At 39.9% G+C, this 14,370-nt stretch overlaps 1 protein-coding gene across 1 annotated transcript in view; it reads right to left on the minus strand.

The window, feature by feature from the left end:
* Positions 1-7,175: 7,175 nt before the first annotated feature.
* The window catches only part of LOC114049885 (calpain-9), a 69,342-nt gene continuing 62,147 nt past the window's right edge, over positions 7,176-14,370 (minus strand). The window contains exons 19-20 of the mRNA XM_027871331.1: positions 9,233-9,291; positions 7,176-8,908 (exon numbers count right to left, since the gene is read on the minus strand). Of these exons, the coding sequence (XP_027727132.1) occupies positions 8,882-8,908; positions 9,233-9,291 (86 nt within the window). The 3' untranslated portion in view covers positions 7,176-8,881. The remainder of the gene's footprint in view (positions 8,909-9,232; positions 9,292-14,370) is intronic.

Below are 14,370 nucleotides of genomic sequence, written 5' to 3' on the forward strand. Positions count from 1 at the left end.
CTCTCTCTCTCTCCATCTCTGTATCCTAGTTTCCCTGGATTTCTTCAAATTTCAGCTAAAATAACTTCCTTCTAGGAGAAGCCTTTCTGAGTCTTCCTTAATCTTAGTGTCTTTCCTCTGAGGCTACTTCCAATTTATCCCACATATATCTTGTTTGTACATGGTTGTTTGCGTGGGTATCTCTCATCAGACTGTGAACTTCCTAAGGGAAGGGACTGTTTATTTTTTGTTTAGTTTTTTGCCATTCTTTTTATCTTCAGTTCTCAGTGCAGTGCCTTGCACATAATAGGTGCTTAATAAATGTTAGTTGACTGACTAAAGATGGTATTTCTTATCTTCATCTTGATATTCCTAGCACCTAGTACAGGCCAGAACATAGTAAGTACTTAATAAACATTTGTTGAATTGAAAGAACATAAGATTGTGAGGTAGTATTAGCCTAACAAATGAAAATTCAGTATCCTAAGAGACTAAGAGGCTAGAATGATGGACAAAATTTCTGTAAGTCAGCAATGAGACATGGTGGGCTCAGCAAGGCTGACATGATCTTCGGGTAAATGGATAGATGCCTTGTAGCCAGGACATCAAAGAGGAGGATATCACTGTATTGTGCTCTTATCATGCCACATCTGGAATATTTTGTTCTGTTCTGGGCACCCCATTTTGGAAGGATATTGAGAAGTTGGAACAAGTAGAGAGAAAGATGGCCAAAATGATAAAGGAAATGGAGACTATGCCATACCCAGTATGATTGAAAGAACCTAGGATATTAAGTCTGGGAGGAAAAACTTAGTTGTGTCGGTGCAGGGGTGGTTATGGGAGTGGGGGTGGAGGGGGGTAGGGCAAGAAGAAAGGGAGAAATTATGCATTTTATAAAATTATACATATAAAGTCCAAGTTTTTGGAAGACTTTCACGTGGAAGAGGAGCTAGAATTGTTCTGTTTGGACCCAGAGTACAAAGCAAGGAGAATTTGGTAGAATTTGCCGAAAGGTGAATTTCATTTCTGTATAAGAGAAAACAAACAAGCAAGCTTCCTAGCAACTTGAGCTGTACAAAAGGTAAGAGTTGTTGTAGGAGGCAGTGGGTAGCCATCGTTGGAGGTCATCAAATAGAACCAAGAGATTATTATGGAGCAGGGGTGATTAACCTCTTTTTGTGTAATGGTGAGAGAATTGAGGGGATTAGCACAGCAAGCAGTTACTTGTGAGAATTGAGGGAAGTGCGCTGACTCCATCTTGTGACTCAGTTCTGGAGCTAGTTCCAGTTCTCTTTCTATTCCATTATGGGTCTAGCACAACTTTTGTCTTGTGAGAAAACTTTATTTAATTACGGGAACTGGGAGACAACTTTATTGCATTATTTGAACCTAGCCCTGCATGGCTAGGAAGCTAGACTACCTCTAACCATTGCTTAGAGACCCTTAACTAAAGACCTAGGTTATGCTGATTAGAAACTCAGTCAGATTCAAAGAATAATATGAAGAGTTTTCTCACAATTGTACATCTCAAGCAATCTACATATCTTACCTGAAAACTGATCAATCAGTAATTGTTTCCATGTTCCTGTTATTGTATACAGACACTTGCAGGGAGCAGGACCCCTGTTTTTGTGATTTCAGGGAATTTCACCTGTTTACTCTTCCCCTACCAACTTGGAAAGTCCCTAATCTTTCCTCTAATTAGAAATCAGATTGCCTAAAGTTGTAATGCTTCCATTTAATTAATTGACCTTATTTGATTAATTGTTTTTAATGTATAAAAGTCTGTCTCCCACTGTATTTGAGGTCCAGTGCCAAAGCTGAGGAAGGTTTGATCTTGATTGATCTCGATTATTGGGCATTTGCCACGTATTGTTTGATAAGTCAATATGCTCCAAAGCTCCAACGTTTGTTTCCTCAGTTATTTCATCTTTCACTCACCACAATGGATTCCGTGGGCAGATTAAAAAAAAAAAGCTTAAAATGCATAAAATAAAATACATAGGATTATAAAGGAAGTAAATGATATTGAAACACAATTATTAAAATATTTTTAAAAACAAGTTCATGGATCCCAGGCTAAGAACTCTTATTATAAGGAGTTCAGATAGAGTGAGAGTAGTGGTCTTAGAGCCCAAGGTAATCTTAGAAGTCATCTAGTCTGATCTCTTCATTTCAGCAATGAGAAATTGAGGCTGAGAGAGTTTGTGATTTGCCTAACATCATACCTGTGTGATCCAAAAGTGACAGAGTCTGGATATGAACCCAAGACCTCTGACTCCAACTGTAGGGCTCTTTCCACTCTGCATTAGGATCTCTAAGTTTGCTTCCAACTCTTATTCTTTCAAATGAAAAGACTGGACTAAATCTAAAATATTTTCCAACCTGAAATTCTTTGATCATAGCTACACTATGGAATATTGTAGTTCAGATTTATTTCTTTGACTTCTAAGAGAAGTTCATTTCTCTATATCTAGTGACCTAATACTTTCAAAAGAAATATCAGCTATGTATAATATGTAATGCTGTCTGTTAAAAAAAAGATTCTGAAATTTTAAATAATAAAATAAGAAATAAATAGTATCCATCAATAAATATGATGACAGTGCTCCTGAGGTAACCTCACCAAGTTTTCTGGTTTTTCCAGATTTCTATGTTGCCTGAATGTTGCTTTGAAATTGTTATTATAATTCTTTATTTATTTATTTATTTTTGCATTGACTAAATTCCACATTGGGTGTCTGTGAATTGTACTATAACTCTTTTGTTCAGAAGACGAGTCATGCACCTGTTTTCTATCAAGGGCTTTTACCACAGTATGCGTTGGCTCAGCAAGGCCTCTTCTATATGCCTGAAATTTATGGTATCTGAAAGGTATGTCCTCTGTAGCAGACTGCCGTGCAACAATTGACAAAATGTCAAACACCATCAAGCATATGTCTAATGAGTGACCCGTTGCCCCTTCCCTCCCCAAGCCCACTCACAAACCAGAAGATTAATCTGGTTCTGGGCTGTCCTGGGTTTTCTATCCTGTCCCCAGATTTTCCCTTTGGATGAAGCATTCCCCAGAAACTAGATCAGGTCCAGACATCACCCAGATGGGACTCTAATCCTTCTGATCCAATCCTAGAGAAATCTTGATCTTGGTCAAGGAATTAGCTGATTTCCCAGGGACCATCTGGACCAGCTAGGGCTGCCACAAACTAATCCCCCAGATTTAGGCTTTGAACAGGCTGAATAAGAACCCACTCTGGTCTTAACCTGAGCCAGGACTGGCCTCCTATAGTGGAGGGCTAGACAAAAATGTGTAGAATGTTGGAGCTAGAAGGTCCCTAAGAGCTATGATGTCCAGATGCCTTTTTTTACAGAGGGGGTGACTGAGACCCTGAGAAATGAGGTGACGCTCCTAGTTGCACAATTCTGGTAGTGGCAGAACCAGAACTAACTTCTGTACAGCTCTTCTTTCCACTCCCACCTCCCCACTTTTGTGTACTGGTTGGGGAGGTCTTTCCCAGGGCAGGTAAGTTCTTGTTTCCCCGCTGTTAAGTAAACCTTGTGGATCACAAGTACCATCACTGGCACAATTTTAGCTATCATGTTATCAAGGAGAAAACAGTTTTGCTTTGTTTTTGATCACTGTTTTATTTTAGAGAGGAATTCTGGAGTTGAGGAAAGGGTCCAGACAGCTATCAGGAGCAAGCTTACTCTGTCTGCTGTTTATTTACAACTCAGCCACAGCCGCCTAGACAGTGAAGCTGCCAACAGCCTTCACGCTGTCCTTTGCCAGTGGCTCTCAGCTCCAGCTCACAGGGATCAGCTCTCAGGCAGAAGCCAGCTTTGTTTTCTTCAGTGATCAAGCCCTTGGTCCCCCTGTTAGGACTTGGAACCATATAAAGCCTCTGGGTCACATGCTCAAGCTAAGCCCATCTCTGGCATCTGCCACTCTGCCAGCTGTGTCTCCCTACTAGACAAAGCCCTATAGAGACAAGGAAGTAAAATCAGAACTGGCAAATAAACATAGGCCTGGAGTCCATTTGCAACTAATGGGATCTTAGGATTCTTCAGCAACCTGAGAAAGATTCATGGCTTAAGGAATTACGATGGGCAGAATTTGGCTACCCATTGCTAAACCACACACTCCTTTGGGATTATCTCCATCTGATAGGTAAATATTTCTTTTATATAGTGGCACCTTGGTCAGCGGTTTCTTGAGTTTTGAATAGGTTAATATTCTGTTCTTTCTTCTATAATCATCCTAATTCTTCCATTTCATGGCTAAACTTTTAGACAATGCAGTCCATACTCTGTTTCATATCCTTGCCACCCCCTTAATTTTCAGCCTTTGTAATGTGACTTCTATCTGCATCATTCTACTGAAACAGCTCTCTCTAAGGTCACTCATGAGCCTCTTATCACCAAATATCTCGCCTTTTTTTTCCTGACCTTATCCTCCTGTTCTATTGAGCACTTACTCTTTGATATTCTCTGTTCTCTTGGTTTTCTTGATGTTGCATTCTCATGGTATTTCTTTTCCCCTCATCCTCTCCACTCCTCTGTTGGCTGCTGATTCACATATTCTACTAGATTTAGATCTGGAGAGGACCTCAAAGACCCCTTATTTTAGAGATTAGGGAAGTTAAATGACTTATCTAAGATCACAAAGGTGGTGTTAGAGGCAAGATTTGAACTCAGATCTTCTGACTCCAGAGTCAGGAATTTTTTTTTCTACTATACTATATGCTTAAATACACGTTCCCTTCTCCATCCCCTTCCCCTTTCCTTTTTTTCCCCTCCCCTTGCATCTCCTTCTCCTCCCTTTCCCTTGCCTCTCTTTCCCCCCTCTTCTCTCCCCTCCCCTTCCCTCCTCTTCCTTCCCCCTATTCCCTTCCTTCCCCTCTCCTTCCCTGTCATTTCCCTCTATCCTTGTGTTTTTCTCTTCTCTTCCTTCCTCTCCTCTTCTCTTTTCCCTGATGACTTCATTTACTACCATGGGTTTAATTATTACCTCCCAACAGATGAGTCCTAATTCTTTATCTTCACTTCCAATCTTTTCACAGAGATCCACTCTAAAACACTGTTTCCTTCCTCAGACCATAGCTAGATTATCTGTTTAGTTAAGCGAGCCACATTTTAGGAAGGACACTAACATATTGGAGAGCATCCTGAGAAAAGGGGTCAGGAAGGCAAAAGGCCTCAATGCTATGCCATGTGAGGATTGGTTCCAGGCCCTGGCAGGGATCGGCCTGAGAAGAGAAGACTTTGAGGGGAAACGATTGCTGTCTCTAAGTATTTGAAGGACTGTCATGTGCAAGAGGGATTACACTTGTTCTCTCTGGCCCCAGAACCATAAGCAAAGGATGGAAAGTTACAATAAGACAGATTTAGGCTTCCTGAAATGAAAAACTTTGAGATACAATGATAAGAGCTGTCTAAAAGTAATGTGGACTTACTTTGAAGTTAATGGCTCCCTCTCACTAAAGGTCATGTAGCAAAGGCTTGGTGATCATTTGTCAGGAATGTCGCATACTAATGGTTCTAGGCAACTGGGTGCAGTGAATGGAGCAAAGAAGTTGGTTTTTTTTAGTTGTTTTTCAGTCTTGTTCAACTCTTTGTGACTCCATTTGGGGTTTTCTTGGCAAAGATACTGGAGTAGTTTGCTATTGCCTTCTCCAGCTCATTTTAGATGAGAAAACTGAGGTAAACAGGGTTAAGTGACTTGCCCAGGGTCACAAAGCTAGTAAGTGTCTGAGGCCAGATTTGAATTTAGGTCTTCCCGACTCAGTTCAAATCCAGGCCATTACTGTGTGACCTTGGGCTAGTCACTGAACATCTATCTGTCTCAGGCGCTTCATTTATAAAAATGAGGATAAGAGCACTTACCTCCTAGGGTTGTTGGGAAGATAAAACTCCCTTAGTTCAAAACCAACTGTAGAAATTTTGTATTGATAGAGGCTCAGACATAGTTATGGAACACATAAGTGGAATGGTTAAGAAATTGAATAGCTCCTGACCTTAAGGACCTCATATGCTATTGTTTTTCTTGTTGTTCAATCGTTCAGTTGTGTCTGACTCTTTGTAACCCCAAGGACATATCACACCAACCATGGGGTTTTTTTGGCAAAGATAGTGGAGCCGTTTGCCACTTCCTTTTCCAGTGTTACATGCTATAGGGGAAGATATATGCATTATCTAAGGCTGTGTATATATACATATATATACATATACATACACATATATGTATATACATATGTGTGTAGACATGTGTGTGGTGTGATATCCTATGTTCACATGATACCATGAAAAACACTAGGGTAACATGACAATTCACTAATCATTTAAGAGTAGCAGAGCATGTGTATCTTCAGGTTCCACATACTAACACATAGGATGTTATGCTGTGGCAGGCAAATACATTCCACTGTCTTGACATAGATGAAAAACCATCCTTGGCCTCTGGATGTCAGCATTGGGACAGAAATTCAGGTTAAGGGTAAACTCTAAGGAGTTTAGTCCCAGGATATTGCTTGGTTCTGGCTTCATAATCTAAATGGAACCAGTGCTCTGCCAAAGGTCATTGATTTAGAGCTGGAAAAGACCTAGTGGGTCATCTAATCCCACTCCCTCATTTTGCAGATGAGGAAAGTGGGGCATAGAGAGGTCAAATGACTTATCCGTGGTCTTACTGCTAATATGTGTCTAAGGTAGGATTTGAACCCAAGGTTAGTGCCCTTTCCGCTATATAACACGTCCCCTCTGGAGGATACAATATAGTTCTTTTAAATTTACATCCCATCACTTAAAGAACAAAGAAGTTAATACAAAGCACTTGTTATCAATTCTTTGAGAGGGACTTCAGAAATCCCTTTTTTTCTAAGAAGGAAAAAAATGATATGGTCATAGTCATAGCATTATTCCTCTCAAGTGCTCTGGAGTTGGGTGTTGATGAAGGATGAAGGGTTGAGAGCACTCAAGAAAAGCTTCTTCTAGAGAGAGTGACTAAGTAGTCTGGATCCCTGTTCCCAGTTCTGCCTGGGAGCCTCAGCCCTGAGCTATTCTCACTAGACCTACTTTCTCCCATCCTGCATCCATGGTGGTTTGAGGCTGCTAACCTCAGTGGGTCACATCATATATGGCTTAGTAGTTAGGGAAGAAGATAGCTGGGTTAGAGAAATCACTAAGAAACAATCTGTGTTCTAGTGTCTTTAATTAGCAGTTCAAATCTTTGGTTTGAGGTTTCATCCAAAATGATACCTGTCCTTTTGTGGGATCTAGGGCTCATGTACACGAAGAGCTCTGAACAGGGGTTTCTGGATGGAAAAGTGATGAGATAGACAGGGTGTCTGGATCAAGGTGTTATTGTTTGTCCTTCATTTTAGAAGAGGATCAGTGACGGGTGATGTCTTGACTTGCACGTGAATTGGTTTAAGTGAGGCAGAGTCACACAAAGCCATCAGCTTCACTCTTCCAGTATCATTGAAGTTCAGTGGCACAACAAAATTCATGATGACAGTGATGGCACAGTGCCTAGTGGATGACCTTGGTGTCTTTGATGTCTGACCAAGCTCTAAGCACTCCACAGCGCCTGCTTCAACTACACTCACAGCCATTGGAACAAACTATTCTTATCCATTCATTTCACTGGGGGAAGTTTAACCCATCTGCAGAGATGGTTTTACCAGAGTATGGCTGCCATGCATACTACAGCTTCTTGGAGCCACAGATGAGAGTTGAGTGAAAGGTGGAAACCAAAGGCATATGAGCAGCCCTGAAAAGGGCTCAGCAAGCCCTCGCCCAGCTATTCCTCCCTGAACACCCCCTACATACCCTGGATCAAGGTACTAGCAAAGGCAATAGCTACTTGAGCACTGAATGAGTTCCAGGGACAGGCTGGGAGCTATAAAACTTATGATGATTAGGCGACTGTGTAGGAGACAGTCTGGACAACAGAAAATGGAGTCAGCGATTTGGAATTAGGATAAAGTCGATAGAAACCTTAATAAGGAAGCACATACCCCAGGCAGAAGGAGGGAAGCTGACTGGAGGAGGGCAGCTGGCAGAAGGGGCTTCAATAACAATGTGGTTGGTGCTGTGAGTTTGTAGGGACTGGGGAGAAAGGAAAAAGCATGAACTGGGTCTGTTTTGTATACCTCTGAGTAAACCTGTTCTATGGTTAGGGGCTTATTAGCCTGACACTTTAAGAGGGAACTAAGCTCCCTAGTAGAAAGCCAAATGCAGATGTTTCCAGGAATAGAGATAAAGTGAGCCATAGAAATTACTGAGTTATTACTGAAAAACTCTGCAGATTGAACCCAGTCTTTGTGTTCCCAGAGTTGTGGTTCTAAGCTATTTGATACACATCTATTACCATTTGATTTTGTGATATGAGAAATGGACAGTCATAAATGCCCTAATATTTTATCTCATGAATGAAACACATTTACAAGGGCATATCTAATTACAAGTACACATACATCTTTAGATTTTCGTCGGATGATTTTCAGTCACTTGTGAGCAATGACAAAGTGGCAGGATTGGTAGGGGCGGTGGAAATAATTAAGGATTTGGTGAAGTCAAGGGTTATCTGAGTTGGGGCCCTGAGTCATCCTTAACAAAGTGCATCTGATTACTAGAGACAACTTATTCTGTGGGCAAGCCACCTCCCTCCACCACCACAAATAGCCGTTTGATAATCCTTCATTTCTAGACAAGAAACATATCTGAGCCTATGACATTCATTTTTGATCAAGCTAAGAAGAATCATCAGGTGGGATAGTGGGATTATTAAAGAGGGAACCTTGATTCACATTTCTTGGACACATGGGTGCCACCTAGGAAAAGTTCTTTGGTTCATGGACCAAAGGGCATGGCATGGTGAGAGCTCACATCCGGACGAGAGACCGCTTCAAATATTCATCGCCAAACTGATGAACTGAGAATAAAAGGAAAGACACAGAATCAGAAGGGCTTGTGTTTTTCTCCAACTTTTTTGCCAGTCATGGGAATGTCTCTGATTGTCTCCATCACTAGGTCACTGAGATAAGAAGCCAAACTTCTTTGGTTCTCTTTAAATTTCACGGGGTAGACAGTTTGTTTTATAGGTCTCTGATGTGAAAGAATAAGCAAGTGAAAGAATGGGAAATTATAATGGGGATAGACAAGAGGATCAACAATGACAGGAAAAAGAACAATAAAAGGTAATGGAAAAAGGACAAGAATACAGATTTCTGCATGGCTATTTTGGCTATAGTCATACCTCATTTATATTGAGCTGAATACATTCTTTGTCCTTCTCACTGAGAACCTGGAACACCCCTGAAGTGAGATACATTAGGAAAGCTTGATTACTGGCAATTCTTCAAGGTTCCTAATCATTTTCAAATGCAAAAATCAGCTATAATATGTCCCAAGTAGACTCTGTGGGAATTGCACCATCTAGTGACACTGTCAAATGCTCCAAATGGACCAACGAATTTCAGGATAGGACAATTAGAATTGTGCTGGGGTATGCTTCTGAACCAGTGAAATCCCATTGAATCTCAAAACTGGCTCCATATGGGGCAGTCTTACAAGTGGTTGAACTAGGCAGTCACCTATGTCATATGAGTGTCAGCCAGATTTGTTCTACTCCAAAATATCTCCTCCATTGCCTGGGACCAGGCCTGAAATCCCACCACTTGAGATTTATTCCTTTATTTCTTGAAGGTTTCCAGTCTTTCAGTTGTCCCAGTGAAAAGACAAATACCATAGAGAGGTTCTTCAGACATCATCAATTGACATTTCTGCCAGTGTTATAAGAGCTTCTTGAAAGCAATAACAATAATCTGTCGACTATCAAAAGCTTATTCTCTACATATTTTGTTTGGGCCAGCTAGGTAGCATAGTGGATAGAGTACAGAAAGCCAGGCAGTCTTATCTTCTTGAGTTCAAATAGATGTATGACCCTGGGTAAGTCACTTAACTCTGCCTCAATTCCCTCATCTGTAAAATGAGCTAGAGAAAGAAGTGGCAAACCACTCCAGTGTCTTTGCCAAGAAAACTCCACATGGGGTCTCTCAGAGTCTGAAATGACTGAACAACGAACAACATCTTGTTAAGTTCATAGTTGTTTGCATGTTGTCTCCCCCATTAGACTGTAAGCTCCTTGAGAGCAGAGGTGCTCTCTCTCTCTCTCTCTCTCCATCCCCCTCCCCCCATCTCCCTTTCTTTGTATCCCCAGTGCTTAACACAGTTCCAGGCATATAACAAGTGCTTAATAAATGCTTGTTGACTGACTGAAATGGGAGACAAGATAAGCACTCAAGGACAGGGAGAGGAAAAGGGTTACTGAAAGGGAAGATGGCAGGCTGCCCACGTCAAACTTTGCCTGTTTCTCAATTTTTCTGTGGGCAAGATCTGGTCACATAATAAACACAATGGGTCATATTTATCTTTGCACTGTGTAAATGTATAACTTTTCCTTTGTTTCTTTTGGAAAGAAATTGTGAGAACATGAGGGGATTGAGAGAGTAGGTATGGGAAAATAGGGAGCAAGGAACAGTTTATCATAATAACATTGACACCCAACATGGATTTGGCAACTTTTCAGGATAAACTTGCTGCTTGGGTAGACAGCTGAATTTATAGTCAACTATTTCCATTCCCTGGAGGTAGGATCATTTAATTCATTAGTACACATGTCACAGGTCAGGGGACTCCAAACCTTAGCATGGACATCAGAGATTAGGTGAAAGGTAAATCATATAAAGGACAGAAAGAGGTCCCCATTTGTGTGGCTAATCGGAACATGCATACTGTGGATAAACTTGGACACACTGTAGGCAGGGATCAGCTGATGGCTGGGAATGCTTCCTAAGGCAAATAGGAACCGGGTCATTGGCAAGGTACACAAAGGAAACTGTTCCAAAAGGGAGAGTTATTGTAAAGGTCTTCTAATGAGATAGAAATGTGGAAATCAAAAAATCTGGGTCCATGTGAAACCTAGCAAAAGGACAGCGTGTCCAATTCAGAATTTGTCATAGTGTTTCCAAGACAGACCTATAATGATAGTGCCCTGAAATTAGATGACTAATTTCAGTTATTTAGGCTGAAATACACCTGTCCAGAGAGGAGAAAAGAAATACTACAGGCAGATGGAAATATACTTTAAGAACATCCAATTCCCTTTCTTTGATTTCATGCTCACCAAGCAATTTTTTTATTGAATACTTTGGTTTCTTGAATGGGTTTACTTATTTGGGCCATATGTCTCCCATTAGGAGATTACCTAGCATTTTGGTTTACAAATCCAATCTGTCTCCTGTGAGGTTGGGGGTCATGTTGTTGTTCATCCTTTGTTCTTGAAGAGAACTATGACATCAGGGAGATAATGTCATGACATGCAAGTGAATTGGATTTAAATGAGGGACAGCTGTGCAAAATCACCAGCCTCACTTTCTCCTCTGGAGCCATCTGGGTCCAGTGATGAGATATAGATCAGGATGACTGGAGATGGTCTTGGATGCAGTGGGGGACCTTGGCCTTTTTAAGCTAAGGTCTTTAACAGGTCTCAGTATGACTGAGGCAATGCATATTCAGTGATTAAAGCTAGTGGTCATGAATCCATTCGCCAGAATCTCATCACTCAAGATTAATGGATAAAGTTGAGAGTGGAGATGACCACACCTTAGTAGCTTTGAGGCCCTTTTAAAATAGCCTTCCTAACATTACTACACACCATCTTACTTGGAATGTTATTTTATTCCATTTACTTTAGTAACTGATTAATGAATGCTTTCAGATTTCATAAAATTCCATATTTTTGTCCAGTTCTTAGAAAATTGCACTAGACCAAGTGGTGGAACTCCAGATCTTGACTTTCAAAGAAACTTTTCATTTGAAGTAACTGCGGCTGAGGAGAGGACATGAAAAAAACAATGGCCCAGTTTCTTCCTATTTTCTTCTAGCAACAATGTTTATATTGTAAATTGGAGATAAATTAATTTTGGTTTTGGAAGTCACCCAGATAGCAGCTAACAATTCAGAGCAAGAGAACATGAAGATCAAGAAAATTTCATTAATAGGAAATGTTACTGTGATAGGATGTTCCCTTGAAGAATCATGAAAAAAAATAACTGATATGTCCTTGGACCTCCAAATAGCCCTCATAAGGCTGCTAAAAGGTATTTTTATTAGTTCGCATCAGAGTTCACCAGATAACTAAAAAATGAAGCTACTTTCCCCATAGAAATAGAGTAAGAATGGAAGAATATGGTATAGTAGAAAGTGTCTGCTGAATTTGGAGTCACAGGAACTACCTGGGTTTAAATCCTGACTCTATTGCTTACATATTTAACCTTGGATAAGTCATTAAACCTATTTTGGCCTCATTTTCTCATTTGTAAACAGATATTTGAACCGAATGGCCTCTGTGTCTCCTTCCAACTTTAAATCTATGATCCTGTGAAACCACAAAGTAGAAGTATAGAATAGTCAGAAATTTTAAAGGCCATGGAAGAAAATATTTGATATAAGTTTTGGGTAAAGTTAAAATATATGTGTTATTGCTTATTGGATTGATTTAGTATCATTTACAAATCTAAAGTCACCTTAGTTAGGAATGTGAAAATGCATTAAGACTTGGTTTGTTCAGAGAAATACATATTTTGTAAACTTTAGAAAATTATTTTAATTTTTTTTCTGAGCCGGGAAAGTAGCTCCAGAAAGTCATTGGGGGTAATTTTTGGTTTTGTTTTTTCTTGAAATGTTATGCTTCACTCCCCTTCCCCCAGGTCATCATATCTCTAAGTCAGAGTCATATTCTTTTAAATCCAGAAATCTATATGATCCCAAAGGAATATTTTTTTTGGAGGGCAGGGTTGTCCTCCTTCATGTCATTCTTAGAGGTCAGAAGACTTATCTCCAAACATCCTTGTTTCCCTTAATAAGCCATTGTGGATCTGTCAGCTATGTATTTATTAAAAATTCAAGGGGGTAGCTAGGTGGCACAGTGGATAAAGCTCAGGCCTTGGAGTCAGGAGGACCTGAGTTCAAATCTGAACTCAAACACTTGACACTTAGTAGCTGTGTGACCTTGGGCGAGTCACTTAACCCCAATTGCCTCATCAAAATAATAAATATTTAAAAAAAACCTCAGAACACTTTTTATTTACTGAAAAATTTCTTGAATCTATTTCTTTTTACATCTTGCCTTGGTTCTTTAGGCTGTAATAAATCTAGAGTGGAAAAGGGTAATACTGTAGGTAGATAGAAATATACTTGAAGAACAACTTCTATGTTCACCAGCATGCTTCTCAGTAATTTACTTTCTTGGATAGATTGGGAAAAGGTGTTCTATTAGTTTGACATCTGTTAGGGAAAGTTATAGTTGTTCCTATTTGTCTTAAAACCCTGAAACTGTAAGCAATACTCCTATTATATTATTTGAGGACTTGGTAAAAATTAGGTTGTGTTCCCTTTAACCACATCTTTCATTATTTTATGACTTCAGCTTTTATTATACCAGAATGGAGAGTCCTTTCCTAACAGAAAAGATACTCCATTGCTTTAATCATTTTAGTTGTCTTTCTCTGCATTATCTCATGCTCTACTGTGTCTTTCTTGGTGTATGATAATCAGAACTTTTTGCAATATTCCATGTGCAGATGTTAATGGGTTTTTCCAAAGGCAGGAAGACCTCTCCTGCTTTGTTTCCAACACCCTTCCTAATTATGTACAGTATTTTGTTGGCCTTTCTTGGCTATAGCAGGTCATTGGGCCAAGGTCTCTATAGGGTACAATTTATGAGTCCTAGAGCCTTTTTTTAGGTCATGACCAATTATGTAGCATTAATTAGTCTCCAAACACAGCCAGTGCTTTTTATTAAAATGGTGGAGAAAGTAAAATACAAACACAGGGTGAAGTGGAAAGGGAAGTGGCTTTTTAGTTAGAAGATGTTGGTTCAGGTTCCGGCTCTCCCACTATGTAGCCATGAGAACTTAGTCAAGTGACATCAGTACTCTTAGTTTCCTTTTCTGCAAAATAAGGAGGTTGGACTAGATTACCTATGAGGTTCCTTCCAACTTTATGACTCTAAGTCATGGTCATGAGAGTCATCATGAGAGATAACATTCTAGCCTGTTCCATAAGGAAATATTTAGTTATGAGCAATGAATATTTGTCAGGAACATACTGTATATGTAGCATCACAAGACAAGCAGTTCATCAATGGGGTTTAGAAATCATTTTATTAAAATAAATTTTTGTTATAGCGGGATTAGTTGTAATGGACTTTGACCTAAACCATGACACTCTCCTAAGATTTTTACAGTTTGTACAAATTTAACATCTTCCTTCCTTCCTTCCTTCCTTCCTTCCTTCCTTCCTTCCTTCCTTCCTTCCTTCCTTGTCAGTTGG

The sequence above is a fragment of the Vombatus ursinus genome, unplaced genomic scaffold, assembly GCF_900497805.2.
Source record: "Vombatus ursinus unplaced genomic scaffold, bare-nosed wombat genome assembly UNPS02014798.1, whole genome shotgun sequence".
NCBI lineage: Eukaryota > Metazoa > Chordata > Mammalia > Diprotodontia > Vombatidae > Vombatus > Vombatus ursinus.